Genomic DNA, 16,391 nt, shown 5'->3' with positions numbered 1-16,391 from the left:
GGTGTATGCCACAGTGACTACAATAATGTCACCATACCGCCTCATGCTGTAGTCACTGAGTCAGACTCTCTTTTCAAAAGATTACAAATTATCTATGAAAATCTTTGCCTTAGGATAGAGCTTAGAGAAGTTGCTTACTTAAATAAATTCCAGAGAGATATCACTGACCTTTCCAGTTAAAGCTTTTAAAATTATTATTTTTTATTATAAATTTATTTTTATTATCAATATTATCATTATTGTTCTGGTTAAAGTTTACATTTATGCGTTAATCTGAGTCACTTGAAGTATTGAATGATAAAATCTCCTCTCTGTTCAAGTTAAATTCAACATTACTTGAATTCTAAATTTTTATAGGTGGAATAAATATACCCTTATACAGATACATATATAAATTAAGCTATTATTTTATATATTTTCTTATGAGGGCTTTTTTTCATCAGAAAATTACTTTAGGTAGATCCTTTGTTGGTATATTAAGGGAAGGCATGGATAAAAGTTGCCAAGGAAGGATAGTCATGCATTATTTTTCAGGAAATGACCATTTCTGTGACATGTCAGATCCGATGGTGTATTAAAATGTTTTTGTACTTTTGCATAAAGATACACACAAGGGAGAATTAATAACTAAGGTGAATTTACATTTATCACAGGCATCTCAGGTACTCATTATTATACACCTTCATTGCTGCATGTTTAAACATATAATACTTTTTTTTACATGTCTCTAACCAGAAAAAGAAGACCCCAAGAAATCATGCTGAAAGACTGAAGAATTAATTCTCTGATGCTAATAGTGTTGGAAGTCCTTCATTTCCACTGACGCATGTCTTAATAAATTGGGTGCCCTGACCTTCAGATCTGGTACATAAAACTTAGAAAACAGAATGTACAAATGTTGTTTCTATTTCTATAACGAACAGAACAGCTGGCATAAGAATGTGACACATGATCTTCCTAGAATATAAATGGTAGGTGGGTTCTAAAGGCACACATCTTTTGAGTTCTTTTGGCTCTGAATTTCCCTCCTTACTTCTGGTGAGCAAAGTACTCCTTCATTCATCCCTCTCAATACTTTCCCCAACTCCCTAACCTCCCAATTACTCTATCCTCTTCAGTCCCCAAATCTATGCTTATTCTCTGCCTTTGTCACACAAAGATGGCTACATTGTATTTTATTTTAATATTCATTTAAATTTTTTTTGAGTTCCAAATTTTCCCCCTCCAGTCCCTCCTCCACCCATTGAGAATACAAGCATTATGATGAGATAGTCACATTGTAGATCTCACCATCATCTACAAGTGTTCTACTTAATAAAAAACTCTGACATTCTTGTTGGCTGCCTTGGAAGGTCCCATTGGTTATAAAACAATTATTAGTGGGTACTCCATTTCCATCCTTTTTAAAAGAATCGATATATGTCATCTATGTAGCGCTATTATTAATGATATGTTTCAAATTCTAGAACTCATCTTGATGGGTTTGTATGTTTATTGCTGGACTAGATATTTCCTTGATATTCCTTCATGTGGTTCCTTCAGTCAAAAGATAAGTAAAGGTCTAAAGACCTTTATGAGAGAGTGGAATATCTATGCTTTGTGGCTCCCCATTTTCCTGCTAGCAAGAGTTATTTGGACAGTGCGGATTCAATGGAAAACCTCTCTAGTAGCTTCAAAGTATATTTGCCTTTGGGGGTGAGGGATAGTCTAAATTTCAAGTAGCATTGAGACTATGTAGGTATCTGGGAGAGAAACAATTAATTCTGAGGAGGTTTATTGACTACTGTGAATATGTTTTCTGTTTTCATGGGTTTCTATTATTTGTCTTCTGTATTTTCTGAGAAAGGGAGGAAGGAATAAAATGGCCCTATATATATTGGTAATTTTCATGCATCTATGGGAGCTAGAACCCCTAATTACTTATATTTTTGGAAATCTAAACATGAGATATATTTGAATATTTCTCAAAGTAGAAACACCAACTATATCTGGTTGGGAGGCAAATTAGTCTCTTTGGTCAAGACCTGAGACTAGACTAGTCCATGGAGCTTTGTGGAGACCCTGGTCCAAATATTTCATCTATAAAGTGCTTTATAAATTTTTAAAGCGTTGTGTAAATGTCAGTAATTATTATCTGCCCTTTGTTCTAATGCAATATCTTTGTTTTAGAATCTTTTCTGATTCTGAAATAGCAACTACATATAAATATATGCATTTGTTCTGTGTCTGTTAAAACTGTCAGGACTTCTTTGGGGGCTAATGTTCTAGGAGAATGTGAAGTTTCCAAATCATTGTTGTTTGTCCTTCATATTTGAAGGAAACTGGTGGTATCATGGATGACATCTTGACGTGTGTGTGAACTGGATTTAAGTGAGGCAGAGTTGCACAAAGTTGTCGGCCTTATTCTCTTCTCCTGAGTCATCAAGGTCCAGTGGCAGGACAAAAGTCAAGACCATTTTCGATGACCCAGAATGCAAAGTATGACCTTGACATCTTCCATGTCTGACCAAGCTCTAAGCACTCCACAGCACCTGCATTGGTCATCTTCATGATCATTGGAACAAACTGTTCTCATCCACCCATTCCATGGGGGGTGAGGGTGGGGGGGAAGTCTTCATATTCTTGGAGTAGATGCCCCCCACCCCCAACTCACCAACAGGTTTGAGGCCTGTCAGTTACATTCAATCTGGTTTAGTCTGGTTCACCTGGTTGTAGCCACTGTGCATGCTACAGCTTCTTGGAGCCACAGGTGAGAGTTGAGTGATGGTAGACACCAAAGGTGAATCAGCAGTCCTGAAAAAGGCTGAAAAGGGTAAGCCCTCATACCAGAGTGCCAGTCCTCCTGAACACTCCATGTACTCCAAGTTCTCAGGTCAACCAACATTGGCTCCTTTTATGTCTTTTTCCCAAATTATATTTTCTCAACATAGTTTTTGTTGTACTTCTTTGTATATTGGAAGACATGAATATCAAGACATAATATTTAGTTTATAGGATATTATCTAGGTAGGCTGCCTGGATTAACTTCATTCATTACTTCCAAACATAAAATGATTCTCTTTGCCTGGTGGATCAAATCTCAGATCCTCAATCTGGCATTTGAAGTTACCTTTCAACAAGCCCTGCCTTATCTATTATTCTAGGTTATCTTTTATAATCCCCAACCTGGGTCTTTTAAGTTTCTTTATGATTCCTCCCATAAGTAAGCCATGCTATATAACCCCTTTGCCTTTGTTCAGGCTGCTCACACACCTTGGAACACTCTTTCTCTTTCTCCCTATTAATTCAAATACTATGCTTCCCTCAAAGCTCATCTCTAAGATGAAGACATTCTAGACTAATTGTAGCCTGTAACATTCATTCACTTCTCAGTATTTCTTTTATTCTGAACTATGGCACTTGTAATGAATCATTCTCAAGTTGTTTCATGGATCTTCCTCTATTTGTCTTCCAAAATAAGATTTTTAACAGTAGCAACAATAATAACTAACATTTATATGGTCCCTACTATGTGCCAGACTAAGCACTTTTAATAAGTATTCTCTCATTTAATCCTCACAAAAACCCTGGGAGGTTGCACTTTATTTTCCCCATTTTACAGATAAGAAAACTGAAGCAGATAGAGATAGTGATTTGCCCAGAGTCACAGAACTACACTTATCCCTTCCACATTGCGACTTCCCCCACAGCAGGGCTTTGATGTATCTTGGGTCAGCATAAGAAATTAAATGGGAATTTTTGGGGAATTTTGTAGAAGCCACGACATAGGAAGAGAACGCACAGCCTGTGACCAAATACCCCAGATTTTACAACAAAGTACTGTAAACACCCATAAAAGAAAAAAATTCAGACTTCTTCCCTGGTACAAAGGGAGGGCCAAAAATTTTTTACTTGTATTTTCCAGATCATGGGGGTGCCAGGCTCCTAACCTCTGAAATGTGGAAGGGATAACTGCAAATGTTTGAGAGAGGTAGGATTTGAACTCAGGTCTTACTGACTTCAGGCCCAGTGTTCTATTCCCTGTTTCACCTAACTGCCTAATCGTTTTAATTATTCCCCAAGGTCAGTTATTCTTGTATACCCCACAGTGTACGGCTCTGGACATACAATTAATCCTTAATAAACTGTTGGTGTTTAAGTAAAGAAAAGAATAAGAACAATCTCAGCTATTGACCTATACACATATTTATTCAACAAGATTTTGTTTGTTTTTTTGTTTTTGCTAAACGACAACAACAATCTTTTCTGGGTTAGAAGAGGCTGAAAACCAAAGCTTCTAAGTCTTGTGCTTAGGTGTGGACCTTAAGCATTTCCTTGGTCTCCATCTGTGAAGAGAGGAGAGAAGTAAGAAAACCTTCCCTGAAGTTCCAGAGGAATTAGGTAACTTCCCCAGTTAGACTGGCCTGTCCTAGTAAGAGAAAGCCTTGAGCAGGCTATGGAGGGAAATGTGACTCAACAGAGGTAGTCACCACGTGGATAAATCACTAAAATCAGAGCTGCCTGGTCAGAGTTAGGGGCCCTTTCTCCAGCCAGCTTTATCTGGAAATATGCAATAATTGGTCAGTGTTAATAAAGATAAATATATATATTAAAAAAACATACATGTATAAATAAATAAAAATTTAAAATATATAAAGTTAAAATATTCAATTCAGAGGCCAAGAGATAAATCAGAAACATCTGGGTACATGTTCTTTAGCTTCTTACCTGTGCTGCAGGGGGCGTGGTACTCAGCAACACCCAATTCATCTGAAAGAAACAAAAATGGTGAGGGTCAAAGAGAGGAGTGCTGGGGACTGATGCACATATCTGAAATGCATTAGGTTTCTGTACGTAGTTTGCTTTGTGGTGGGAAAGAGGGATATCATATCAAAACTCCAAGAAAATTGACGTTGCCATATTAGAGAGGAAACAATGGTCTAGTAGCCATTAATCAATGGAAAAAATTAATAATACCTTCCTTTTCTTGGAAGCACCTTGAAACCTTGTTCTAAGTGTGGTTATTTAATTTAAATTTAAGCTACCTGGGAAGGATTCCATTTTCTTAATGAAGCAGCTGGCTGGTATGTGGAGAGAGCACTGGGTCTAGAGTCAAGAAAACCTGAATTCAAATTCTGCTTCAGATATTTACTGGCTACATGACCTTTGGCAAGTCACTTAACTTTGGTTTGTCTATTTCCTCAACTGTAAAATGGGGATAATAATAGCACCAATCTCTCAGGGTTCTTGTGAGGATCTAATGAGACATTATTTGAAGAGTTCACAGTGCCTGGCACATAGCAAACACTATAGAAATGCTAATTAATATTTCTATTATCTTTATGGCTATTATTATCCCATACAGAAACCTGCACCATAGCCAAATCGGCCTAAATGCTGTGCTCAGAACATGCCATCCCTTTGTTCAACCTTGTCTCTAGCCCTTCTATTTATCAAGATCAAATCTCTTCAAGCTGGAAGTTCACTTCACCCTTGGGCACTGAAGTACCCTCCTCTGATGCCACATCTGTTTATTGGCTGGTTCTTTCCAGAAACTTTGTTTTAAAGATGCCACCCGGGGTGGAAACTAGGCATAGACCAATGCCTGACACCGTACACAAGAATAAAATCCAAATGGGTACATGATCTAGATATAAAAATTGATACTATGGTCAAATTCGTGGAGCAAGGAATAGTATATTTATCAGATTTATGGAGAAGGAAAGAATTTTTTGACTAAAGAAGAGATAGAAAGCATTATGAAGTGCAAGATGGATAATTTTGTTTATATTAAACTGAAAAGTTTTTGCACAACCAAACCCAATGCAACCAAAATTCGGAGGGATGTAAAAAACTGGGAAAGAATTTTTACAGATAATCTCGGGGATAAAGACCTCATTTCTAGAATATACACAGAAATGAGTCAAATGTACAAAAATACAAGGTATTCCCCAATTGATAAATGGTCAGAGGATATGAACAGGCAATTTTCAGAGGAAGAAATTAAAGCTATCTATATTCATATGAAAAAATGCTCTAAATCACTTTTGATTAGAGAGATGCAAATCAAAACAACTCTGAGGTACCACATGACACCTATCAGATTGGCAAACATGACAGAACAGGAAGATGATAAATGTTGGAGAGGATATGGGAGAGTTGAAACACTTATACACTGTTGGTGGAGCTGTGAGCTGATCCAGCCATTCTGGAGAGCAATTTGGAACTATGCCCAAAGGGCCACAAAAATGTGTATACCCTTTGACCCATCAATATCACTTCTAGGACTGTATCCCCAAGAGATCATAAAAATAGGAAAGGGTCCCACATGTACAAAAACATTTATAGCAGCTCTCTTTGTAGTGGTCAAAAACTAGATATCAAGGGGATGCCCATCAATTGGGGAATGGCTGAATAAATTATGGTATATGAATATAATAGAATACTATTGTGCCATAAGAAATGATGAACAGGAAGACTTCAGAGAGGCCTGGAAAGACTTATATGATCTGATGCTGAGTGAAAGGAGCAGAACCAGGAGAACTTTGTGCACAGCAATGACTATAGTGGGCAAGAGTTTTTTCTGGTAGACTTGGAACTTCATTGCAATGCAAGGACTTAAAAAAAAATTCCCAATGGTCTTCTAAGGCAAAATGCCTTCCACATCCAGAGAAGAACTATGGAATTCATTCACAGAATGTAGCAGGTCATTTGTGTGTGTGTGTGTGTGTGTGTGCGTGTGTGTGTGTGTGTGTGTACGTATTGCATTTTGGTTTGTTAGATGATTTCTCTCACTCATTTTAATTCTTCAACATAGCATGACTATAGTGAAAATGTATTTAATAGGGAATGTATGTGTAGAACCTATACAAAATTGTATGCTGTCTTGGGGAAGGAGGGGGGAAGGATGGGAAAAAATCTAAGTTATATGGTAGTTATTGTAGAACACTGAAAATAAATAAAATTAATTAATAAAAAAAAACAAATTCCAAAAAAAATAAAATAAAGATGCCACCCAGTCAACCAAGTCTTTTTTCCTCTCTTAGGAGCATTCCTGACTCTCTGGACTTTCTATACAATGCCCCTACGTGGATAGTCCATTCTTTCCCCACCTCCATTTTTCAGCTTTCTTTTATGTGCCTGTATTGATAATGCATTTATCCCCACCCATTAATGGGCCTGCCAATTAAGAGGAGTTTGATTAGGGGGGATTTGTAGAAAGGCTCACACCTTTTGTTAATGAGGCACTGGTTCTCAAAGGCTGTGATGCCCTCTTTCTCTTAAAAATGTATAAATACTCTGAGGTGAGGTTTTACTTTGGGGCTCACTTATTGGAAGTATTTTTGGCCATATGAGACTCTGGGCAGCCATTAAGGAGCCCCCTGGCTTTGAAAACCCAGATGTTGGTGCTTCTCTCTCTGGTAACTAAGTATGTATGGTCAGTTATCTGTCTGTTGATCTGTCAGACAGTTGGAAGCACTGTTAATTTTGATTTCTCTGTATTTTCCCTGAAGTTCAGGGTGCTGACTTTTTCCCCTGAACTAGGTGAATGATATATGTGCTTGATTAAAGTGATTGTTGACCCCTCAAAAGTTGCTTTCTGTTTAGAAAAGCAGATCTAAGAACCTGTGATAGCAGGCCCCTCTGTGTATATCGAGGTCTTTACTATCACAGTGCCTGGCAAATAATAAGCACTTAATAAATGCTTCTTGACAAGACTTATGCCTAGGTTGAACTAAGTTCAGCTAAAATTAACTACAGTATATCCTAGTAATTAAGACTGCAATAGTAAGGGGAGGCAGGTTTAGGCTGGCACCTAGAATGAATGCTCAGGTCTGGTACAAAAGTGATAACAGAGTGGGGTTGTGCAAGTCCATGATCAGGTACACTTGGCATCTCAAGAGGCAGAGAAAATGGGAAATCCAAGGAGAGAGAAAGGTTGGATCTCAGAACTGAGCTAGGATATAGTCATTATGTTCTGCATGGCCCCAGAGAGCAGAAACACCAATGGGTGGAAATTACAGGTGAGAGGATTCTGGCTTGAATAGAAAATAATTTCAAACTATTGATGTTGGATAAAAAGGGAATAAGCTGACTCAGTAAGCAATGAGTTCTTTGTCACTGTAAATATTCAAGCAGAAGTTAGATGAACCTTGTCAGGGATATTCTGGAAATAAAGGAATCTTAATTTATGGCTGCATTATTGTCTTAATTTGTTGGTTACTTTTTCATGCCCACGTGACTAATTTTCATGTCTAGGTTGTAAGCTCCTTGAAGGTGGAAGTAGGTCTTACATTTCAATTCAACAAATATTTTTATCATCATCATCATCATCATCATCATCATCATCATCATCATCATCATCTCATTTTCATCTTTTCCAGCTATTAATAGTCTTGTGCTATTATAATTCCTTCATAGTCAATATTCTATGAACTGTTTTTTACATAGGTGACTAATGTAATTCCTTTTTGTAATTAAGTACAAATATTAAGATGTAAGCTTTGCCATCTTCCTGTTTTGTCATGTTAACCAATCTGACAGCTGTGATGTGGTACCTCAGAGTTGTTTTGATTTGCATCTCTCTACTCAATAGTGATTTAGAGCATTTTTTTCATATGACTATAGATACCTTTAATTTCTTCTTCTGAAAACTCCCTGTTCATATCCTTTAACTATTTATCAATTGGGGAATGACTTGTATTCTTGTACATTTGATTCAGTTCTCTATATATTTTAGAAATGATGCTTTTATCACAGATACTAGTTGCAAAAACTTTCCCACTTTTCTGCTTCCCTCCTAATCTTGGTTACATTGGGTTTGCTTGTGCAAAAATTTTTTTAATTTAATATAATCAAAATTATTCATTTTGTACTTCATAATGTTCTCTGTCTCTTGTTTGGTCAAAAATTTCTCCATTCTCCATAAATCTGACAAATACACTATTCCTTGCTTCCCTAATTTGTTTATAGTATCAATCTTTATACCTAGATCATGTATCCATTTGGACTTTATATTCTTGTGTACAGTGTCAGGCATTGGTCTATGCCCAGTTTCTGCCACACTGTTATCCAGTTTTCCCAACAATTTTTGTCAAACAGTGAGTTCTTATCCCAGAAGCTGGGGTCCTTGGGTTTATCAAACAGTGGATTGCTATATTCATTGACTACTGTGTCTTGAGTACCTAATCTATTCCACTGGTCTACCCCTCTGTTTCTTAGCCTGTACCAAGTGGTTCTGATGATTGCTGCTTTATAATACAATTTGAGATCTGGTAGGGCTAGGCCACTTTCCCTAGCATTGCTTTTCATTAATTCTTTTGACAACTCTGAGATGCCATATCACACCTATCAGATTGGCTAACATGACAAAACAGGAAAATGATAAATGTTGGAGAAGATGCGGGAGAGTTGGAACACTAATTCATTGTTGGTGGAGCTGTGAGTTGATCTAACCATTCTGGAGAGCAATTTGGAACTATGCCCAAAGGGCTACAAAAATGTGCATACCCTTTGACCCAGCAATATCACTTCTGGGACTGTATCCCAAAGAGATCATAAAAATGGGAAAGGGTCTCACATGTACAAAAATATTTATAGCAGCTCTCTTTGTGGTGGCCAAAAACTGGAAATCAAGGGGATGCCCATCAACTGGGGAATGGTGGAACAAGTTGTGGTATATGAATGTAATGGAATACTATTGTGCTATAAGAAATGATGAACAGGAAGACTTAAGAGAGGCCTGGAAGGACCTCTATGAACTGATTGATGCTGAGTGAAAGGAGCTTCATAACCAGGAGAACTTTGTACACTACAACAATCACAGGGTGTGAGGAATTTTTCTGGTAGACTTTGTACTTCATTGCAATGCAAGGACTTAAAAAAATCCCAATGGACTCTTGAGGCAAAATTCCTTCCACATCCAGAGAAAGAACTGTGGAATTGGATCACAGATGGAAACAGACCATTTTCTTTTGTATTATGTTTTGTTTTGTTTTATGGTTTCTCCCATTCATTTTAATTCTTCTATACAACATGTATTTAATAGGAATGTACATGTAGAACCTATATAAGATTGTATGCCGTCTCAGGGAGGGAGTAGGGAGGGAGAGAGAATTGAAGGGGAGGGAGGGAAAAATATCTAAGATATATGGAAGTGGTTGTAGAACACCAAAAATAAATAAAATAATTTAATTTTTTTAAAAAAGATGTAAGTTTTGCCCCCATAGGCTCAGGGAAAGTATCCCTGGCATAGCTACTGGTACAAGATCAGTGGCAAAAAGGACAATAGAGGTGTCAACCTGACTCTGTTCCATGTGGTTTTGATGATAGGACTGGTTTTTTTAAATGCAATTTTCCTCATACACAAAAAATTATTTTTCAAGAAGTGAGAGAGAAATATATTAGGAGGAGAAAGGGAGAAATTGAATGGGGCAAATTATCTCTCATAAAAGAGGCAAGCAAAAGACTCATTAGTGGAGGGATAAAGAGGGGAGGTGAGAGAAAAACATGAAGTCTACTCTCATCACATTCCACTAAAGGAAAGAATAAAATGCACACTCATTTTGGTAGGAAAACCTATCTCACAATACAGGAAAGTGGGGGACAAGGGGACAAGCAGAGTGGGGAGGATGATAGAAGGGAGGGCATGGGGAGGAGAATGCAATTCGAGGTCGACACTCATGGGGAGGGATAGGATCAAAAGAGAATAGAAGTAATGGGGGACAGGATAGGATGGAAGGAAATATAGTTAGTCCTATACAACACAACTATTATGGAAGTCATTTGCAAAACTACACAGATTTGGCCTATATTGAATTGTTTGCCTTCCAAAGGGAAGGGATGGAGAGGGAGGGAGGTAAAGAAGTTGGAACTCAAAGTGTTAGGATCAACTGTAATGTTCTTACCACTAGGAAATAAGAAATACAGGTAAAGGGGTAAAGAAAGCTATCTGGCCCTACAGGACAAAAGAGAAGACGGAGACAAGGGCAGGGAGGGATGATAGAAGAAAGAGTAGATTGGTCACAGGGGCAGTTAGAATGCTTGGGTTTGGGGGGGGAGGGGATAAAAGGGGAGAAAATTTGTAACCCAAAATTTTGTGAAAATGAATGTTAAAAATTAAATAAAAAAAAATTATTTTCCTATGATTTCCTCCAGCCTGATATATATCCTTTGAAAGTTTTTCATGCCATATAGTTAGAAGATTATGAATATTTGGGCTGGCAACATCTATTTAAAATATTGTTTTTAAGTTTTTAATGGATCAGTGTTAAGTCTGGGCAAAACAGTCCAGGCAACTGTTTGTTCTGATAATGGTCTGGTTGTAGGGCTGTTTATAGGCTGAGTTCCAAAGTATTGAGAGGTCAGTCTGTATTTGTACTGTGGGTTTTTGTCATCTACCAATCCATGAAAGATTATAGACTTCTGATGGATGATTTTAGCCACCAGGTCAGGCCTTGCTAGGTATTTTTAGTAGCTGTGAAACTTTTATCACCTGCAGCAATATGTTGCTGAATGGTTTCAGTCATATCCGACTCTCCATGACCCCATTTGGGATTTTCTTGGCAAAGATACTGGAGTGGTTTGCCATTTCCTTCTCTAGTTCATTTTACAAATGAGGAAACTGAGGCAAACAGAGTTAAGTGACTTGCCCAGGGTCATGCTGCTAGTAAGTGTCTGAGGACAGATTTGAATTTAGGAAGATGAGTCATCCTGACTCCAGGCCCCATACTCTAGGTACTATGGCGCCACCTAGCTGTCCTGGAATGTTCCATAGCCTCCTTTATCTCCTTGTATGCTCTACATTTCTCACTAAGTCTGAGCTCCTTCAAAATGAACTTTCAGGAGTTGCTGGTAGCAATGACTTGGTTTCAAATAGTCACATTAAACCCTCTATTTCTCCAGATAAGTCCACATGACTCAGCCATTTGTTCTACTTCAACATATTACTGGCTGAATTCCAAAAGTATTTCTGTAGGTTTGGGGCCTGTGAATCATGCTCTAAGAATATAAATTCTCTTTCTTCCTCTTTGTCAATGTGGAAGTGTTCTTCTTTCTATAGCTGCCTTATGGTGATGGGCCTGCTGTTTTGTTAGTACTGAGGGAGCTAAGTGGTGCAGCAGGTAAGAACACTGGGACTGGGGTCAGGAAGACCCGAGGTTAGGCTTGAGAGTAGAACTATGCTTAGATATATCTGTCTGGTTGTTCCCTAATCCTAGGGGTTAGGGATTGAGGCTGGAAGGAGGGAAACAAAAATTTATTAAGTGCATTTACTAACTAGGTACCAGGTGCTTTACAAATATTATCTCATCCCTGGAAGGCAAATGCTTTTATTATCTCCACTTTGTAGATGAGGAAACTGAGGCAGAGAAAGGTGAAGTGGATTGCCCACTGTCACACAGCTGGTAAATGTCTGAGGCCATATTTGAACTTAGAGCTTCCTAACTCCAGGCCCAGCATTCCAATCACCATGCCACCTAGCTCCCTGACCAGGACTGGGGAGATCCTTTACAAGACTATTGAAATGATCCAGGTGAGAGAGAGCTTTAACTAAGGTAACTGCCACATCAGTAGAGAAAAGACAATGCATGTGAGATATACTGCGGAGGAGGAATCAATAAGACTTGGCCATTTCTTAGATATGAAGGGAGGGGGAGTTAAGAATGATGCTTAGGTCGCCAATGTGGGTGACTGGAAAGACTACAAAGTTATTCCAATTTAAAAGACATTTATTAAGTTCCAGCTATATGTCAAGCAGTGTACTTGGGTAGAGTTTGGAATTCTCCCTACTGCCAATTCACTGCCCTCTTTCTTGCCTTGTGGAGAGAAAGACTTTTCCACTCCCAACCAACCCCATCCTTGCAAGCAGTACCACATCTTTGCACTTAACTATCTTGCGTTTTAACTATCTGGTCTAACTTCTCATATGAGCATATGTGATTTTGAATGCCTAAGATCTATAGAAACTAAGTGCATGATATGTAATATGCTGAATTTATGGCCTGCATTTAACATTATAGTGGTTTAAGATATACAAGGTTCTTTGTTTAGAACAACCCTATGGGGTTGGGAGTACAAGAAGTATTACTATTTTACAGCAGAGAAAATTACATCAGAAAAATCCAGTGACTTGCTCAAGGTCACTAGGAAGTGCCCAAGCCTGACTCCAAGTCTAGCTTCCTTTGCATGAGAATGCTGTCTCTTGGAATTTCTAGTAAAATCATAGGATTCCAGAACTTAGAGCTGGAGGGGACCTCAGAGGTCTCAAATCCAATGTTCTGAGGAAATTGGAGTCCAGAGAGTTGGAAAAAATGGGGAGAATAAAGATGAGCCAAGAAGAAACCAGGAAGTAGTGAGCAGAACCAGAACAATTTATACACCAAAAGTAATATTGTAAGGATGAACAACTTTGAAAGACTTGAGAGATCTGATCAGTGCAGTGACTGACCATGAGTCCAGGGGACTCGTGATTGAATATGCTACTCACCTCCTGACAGAGAACACAGACTGATGTAGACAGTCATCCATCCTCCTGATGGACTCACAGTAGAGATGGAAACATATTTTTTGGGACACAGCCAATGTGTAAATTTGTTTTGTTTAACTTGTTGTGTTTGTAACAGGGGTTTTGTTTTTCTTGTTCTCCCAATTTACGATGGAGGATAGGAAGAGGGGAGAGAGGGAAGAAGGAGAGAAGGCAGATTTTTGTTTGAAAAAAATAAAATAAAATTTAATTCAATAGGCAAAAAAAAAAAAAAGAAAGAAAAAGGAGTGACTGTGGAGGATCAAAGAGGTAGAAAGTTTAGTGTTTTTAGGTCACACTTACTTACCTGTTTCATAGTAATCATAGATTTTCACCACAGCTGGTTTTAGGTCTCTTACTGGAATATCTTGGATCACAGTGAAGGAAAAGGATAATGCTTGATTGGTCATCTAGAAGGGAAAACAGGCATAAGTAACAACCAGTGGAGACTTCCTTCCCCTGCTTTGGGCAAGATCATTCTTCCTCACTCTTCATCTTTTTGGTTGCCTTAACTTGTTTTACAGACAAAAGTGAGAATGAAGAAATGGTAGAGAGCAAAGAGCTACCAAGTTAGGGACCATTGTTGGGTGGAGAGTTCAACTTCAAACTGGTTGAGTATCCTTATATGATCCCACATAAGTGAAAGATAAAATGGGTGATAGAATAGAATTCTAAACTACTATACTTCTTGTAGGTTGTCCTTTTCAATAAATGAGAAATTCCCCAAACCATCTTCTATTGACTAAATAATGATAATAATCGCTAGCACCTATATATGTATGTGTATATATGTGTATGTGTGTGTGTGTAGACACATAGACTTATATACATCGTATCTAAGTGCTAGCGATTATTGTCATTATTTAGTCACAGAGGAGATGTTACAGGTATTGCCTTCAATTTTTTTCTTATTTCCCTAGAACATCTAGAATAGGGTTGATCCATAAACTCTGCTGACTTATTAACCTTACAATGTTCATCTGACAGCAAATCTTGGGATAAAAAAGTGAAAAAGGTCTATCACCTGAATGTTTCCAAATGTCATATATTTGGCATTGTATGAAACGAGACAATAAAGTGATGAGACTGATTTTTATGTTTAGCTTGTGAAATCTGCCTTGTTTGCTTTAAAGTCACATAAAACATCCAGACAGATAGAATGTTTGATTTTTTTCTATGTGAATGTTTTAGAATGGGGAACAAAGTCATACTGACTAACCCCTGTTTACTTCCCTCTTTACTTGGTGCCCTTAAAATGATTCATTTGGCTAAGCAGCCATTGGCCATTCTAGGAAGAGTACCCCAGGAAGAGCTATCACAGGAAAACCACATTTCCTAATTTTGATATAAACCATTTTTCCACAGACCTCAGAGAAGTTTGAAATGTTATAAAAGAGGGGGGAAATAGCCCAGTTTTAACATGGGTTACAGCAGGCCATTCTCATATTAAACTAGAACAGATTTGATGTTTCTTATTTAATGGGATTGTCCATCCTCGAGTAAGGGTGAAAGACTCTCACCTTTTCCACATAAAGCAAGACATGGTTGCTGCTCACTTCCGTCTTGCTCAGGTAACCAGATTTTACAAGCTGAGAAAAGTGAGAGACATCACAAACATTATTAAATACATGAAGTAAGTCCTTAGAGATCAGTGGGGCAAATAGGCAAAGAGTGAGAGCTGCATTCCTAAAACAGGATAGGGAGTCTCAAACGGGTTTTTAGGTAAGGACTGTACTGCAAAAAGAACCAAGATGAGAAAAGATAAAATATGCTTTTCTTTTCTTGTAAACCTCACTGTAATGAGCACAGTGCTGAACACAAACAGTCCTTGAATTGGCTTTTCTGGGCATAGAAGCAACATAGGTCTTGGATTGACAGTGATTTTCACTGGGTTTGGCCAAGGAGGTAGTTTTAGGATGGGTCCACAGATAGCCCTCCTATATAGGGTTTACTGTGCTCTTGATGTACATACCGCCTTCACAGATGGTTTTACAGGGATGAAACCTGACACCATCTTCACATCAATAATCACCATGTTGGAAGCAGGACGACTTCCGTGGTAACTATGGATGCATGGAAGAAAGAAATTAGAATCTACAAATATCTCCCAATCCCTTGGGGTCTAATTCAAATTCTGCTTCCTTCTGAAAGCTTTTCCAAACCACCCTCACACAACAAACTCTTCCTTTTCTGAATTAACAAAAGCTTATGGAAAGAAACACATCCCTTTCCCTCTCAGAAAATTTAAGTTGAAGACTATAAACTGTCATAGTGCAGACTAGGGGCAAAGACAGATTTAATGTAGTCTCATTCTACACAATCTGCACTGTTCACATTTGAGAATATACTGTTCTTCCAATATTTTATTCAATTTTATTCTGATTTACTATTTATTATATCATTATAATTATATTACACATGATCACATAATTATACAGCACATAATTATACAATCTGTATTTTATAATTATAATATCTTGTATTATTTACTGTAAGTTAATTATTTAATTCAATTTTATTTAATTCAAGAGCTTACTTTTTAGGTTTATTGAATTAAATCTCTTTGGCTTAATAAAGGGGTAGAGAACTACAGTTTTCTGAATCAAAAGGTGAAGACAGATGGTTTTACCTGGCATTGAATGAGATCTCGAAAGTTTTATGGGCTTTTGTAGAATCACAGGTTGGGGGAATGGTCTGTACTAACAGATGAAATGGAGATTCCTCTTTCTTCACATGGACGTTGTATTTCAGGGATGTCTGTAGAACATTCAGAACAGGGTCAGTTTCTCTGTATCCCCAGGATATTTATTTCATTATCACCTCCCATCAGCTCTCTTCATGATTTTCCTTCAGAGGAATGAGCATATCTCAAAGGTAAGGCTGACTCTCC

General features: G+C 37.8%; 1 protein-coding gene across 1 annotated transcript in view; it reads right to left on the bottom strand.

The window, feature by feature from the left end:
- Positions 1-4,167: 4,167 nt before the first annotated feature.
- A2M (alpha-2-macroglobulin) overlaps positions 4,168-16,391 on the bottom strand; it is a 77,789-nt gene continuing 65,565 nt past the window's right edge. Inside the window, exons 31-36 of the mRNA XM_072653680.1 lie at positions 16,131-16,258; positions 15,474-15,564; positions 15,022-15,090; positions 13,809-13,911; positions 4,708-4,749; positions 4,168-4,325 (exon numbers count right to left, since the gene is read on the bottom strand). Of these exons, the coding sequence (XP_072509781.1) occupies positions 4,303-4,325; positions 4,708-4,749; positions 13,809-13,911; positions 15,022-15,090; positions 15,474-15,564; positions 16,131-16,258 (456 nt within the window). The 3' untranslated portion in view covers positions 4,168-4,302. The remainder of the gene's footprint in view (positions 4,326-4,707; positions 4,750-13,808; positions 13,912-15,021; positions 15,091-15,473; positions 15,565-16,130; positions 16,259-16,391) is intronic.

The sequence above is a fragment of the Notamacropus eugenii genome, chromosome 3 (assembly GCF_028372415.1).
Source record: "Notamacropus eugenii isolate mMacEug1 chromosome 3, mMacEug1.pri_v2, whole genome shotgun sequence".
In the NCBI taxonomy this organism is placed as follows: domain Eukaryota; kingdom Metazoa; phylum Chordata; class Mammalia; order Diprotodontia; family Macropodidae; genus Notamacropus; species Notamacropus eugenii.
This window is presented reverse-complemented; position numbering and strand designations above follow the sequence as displayed.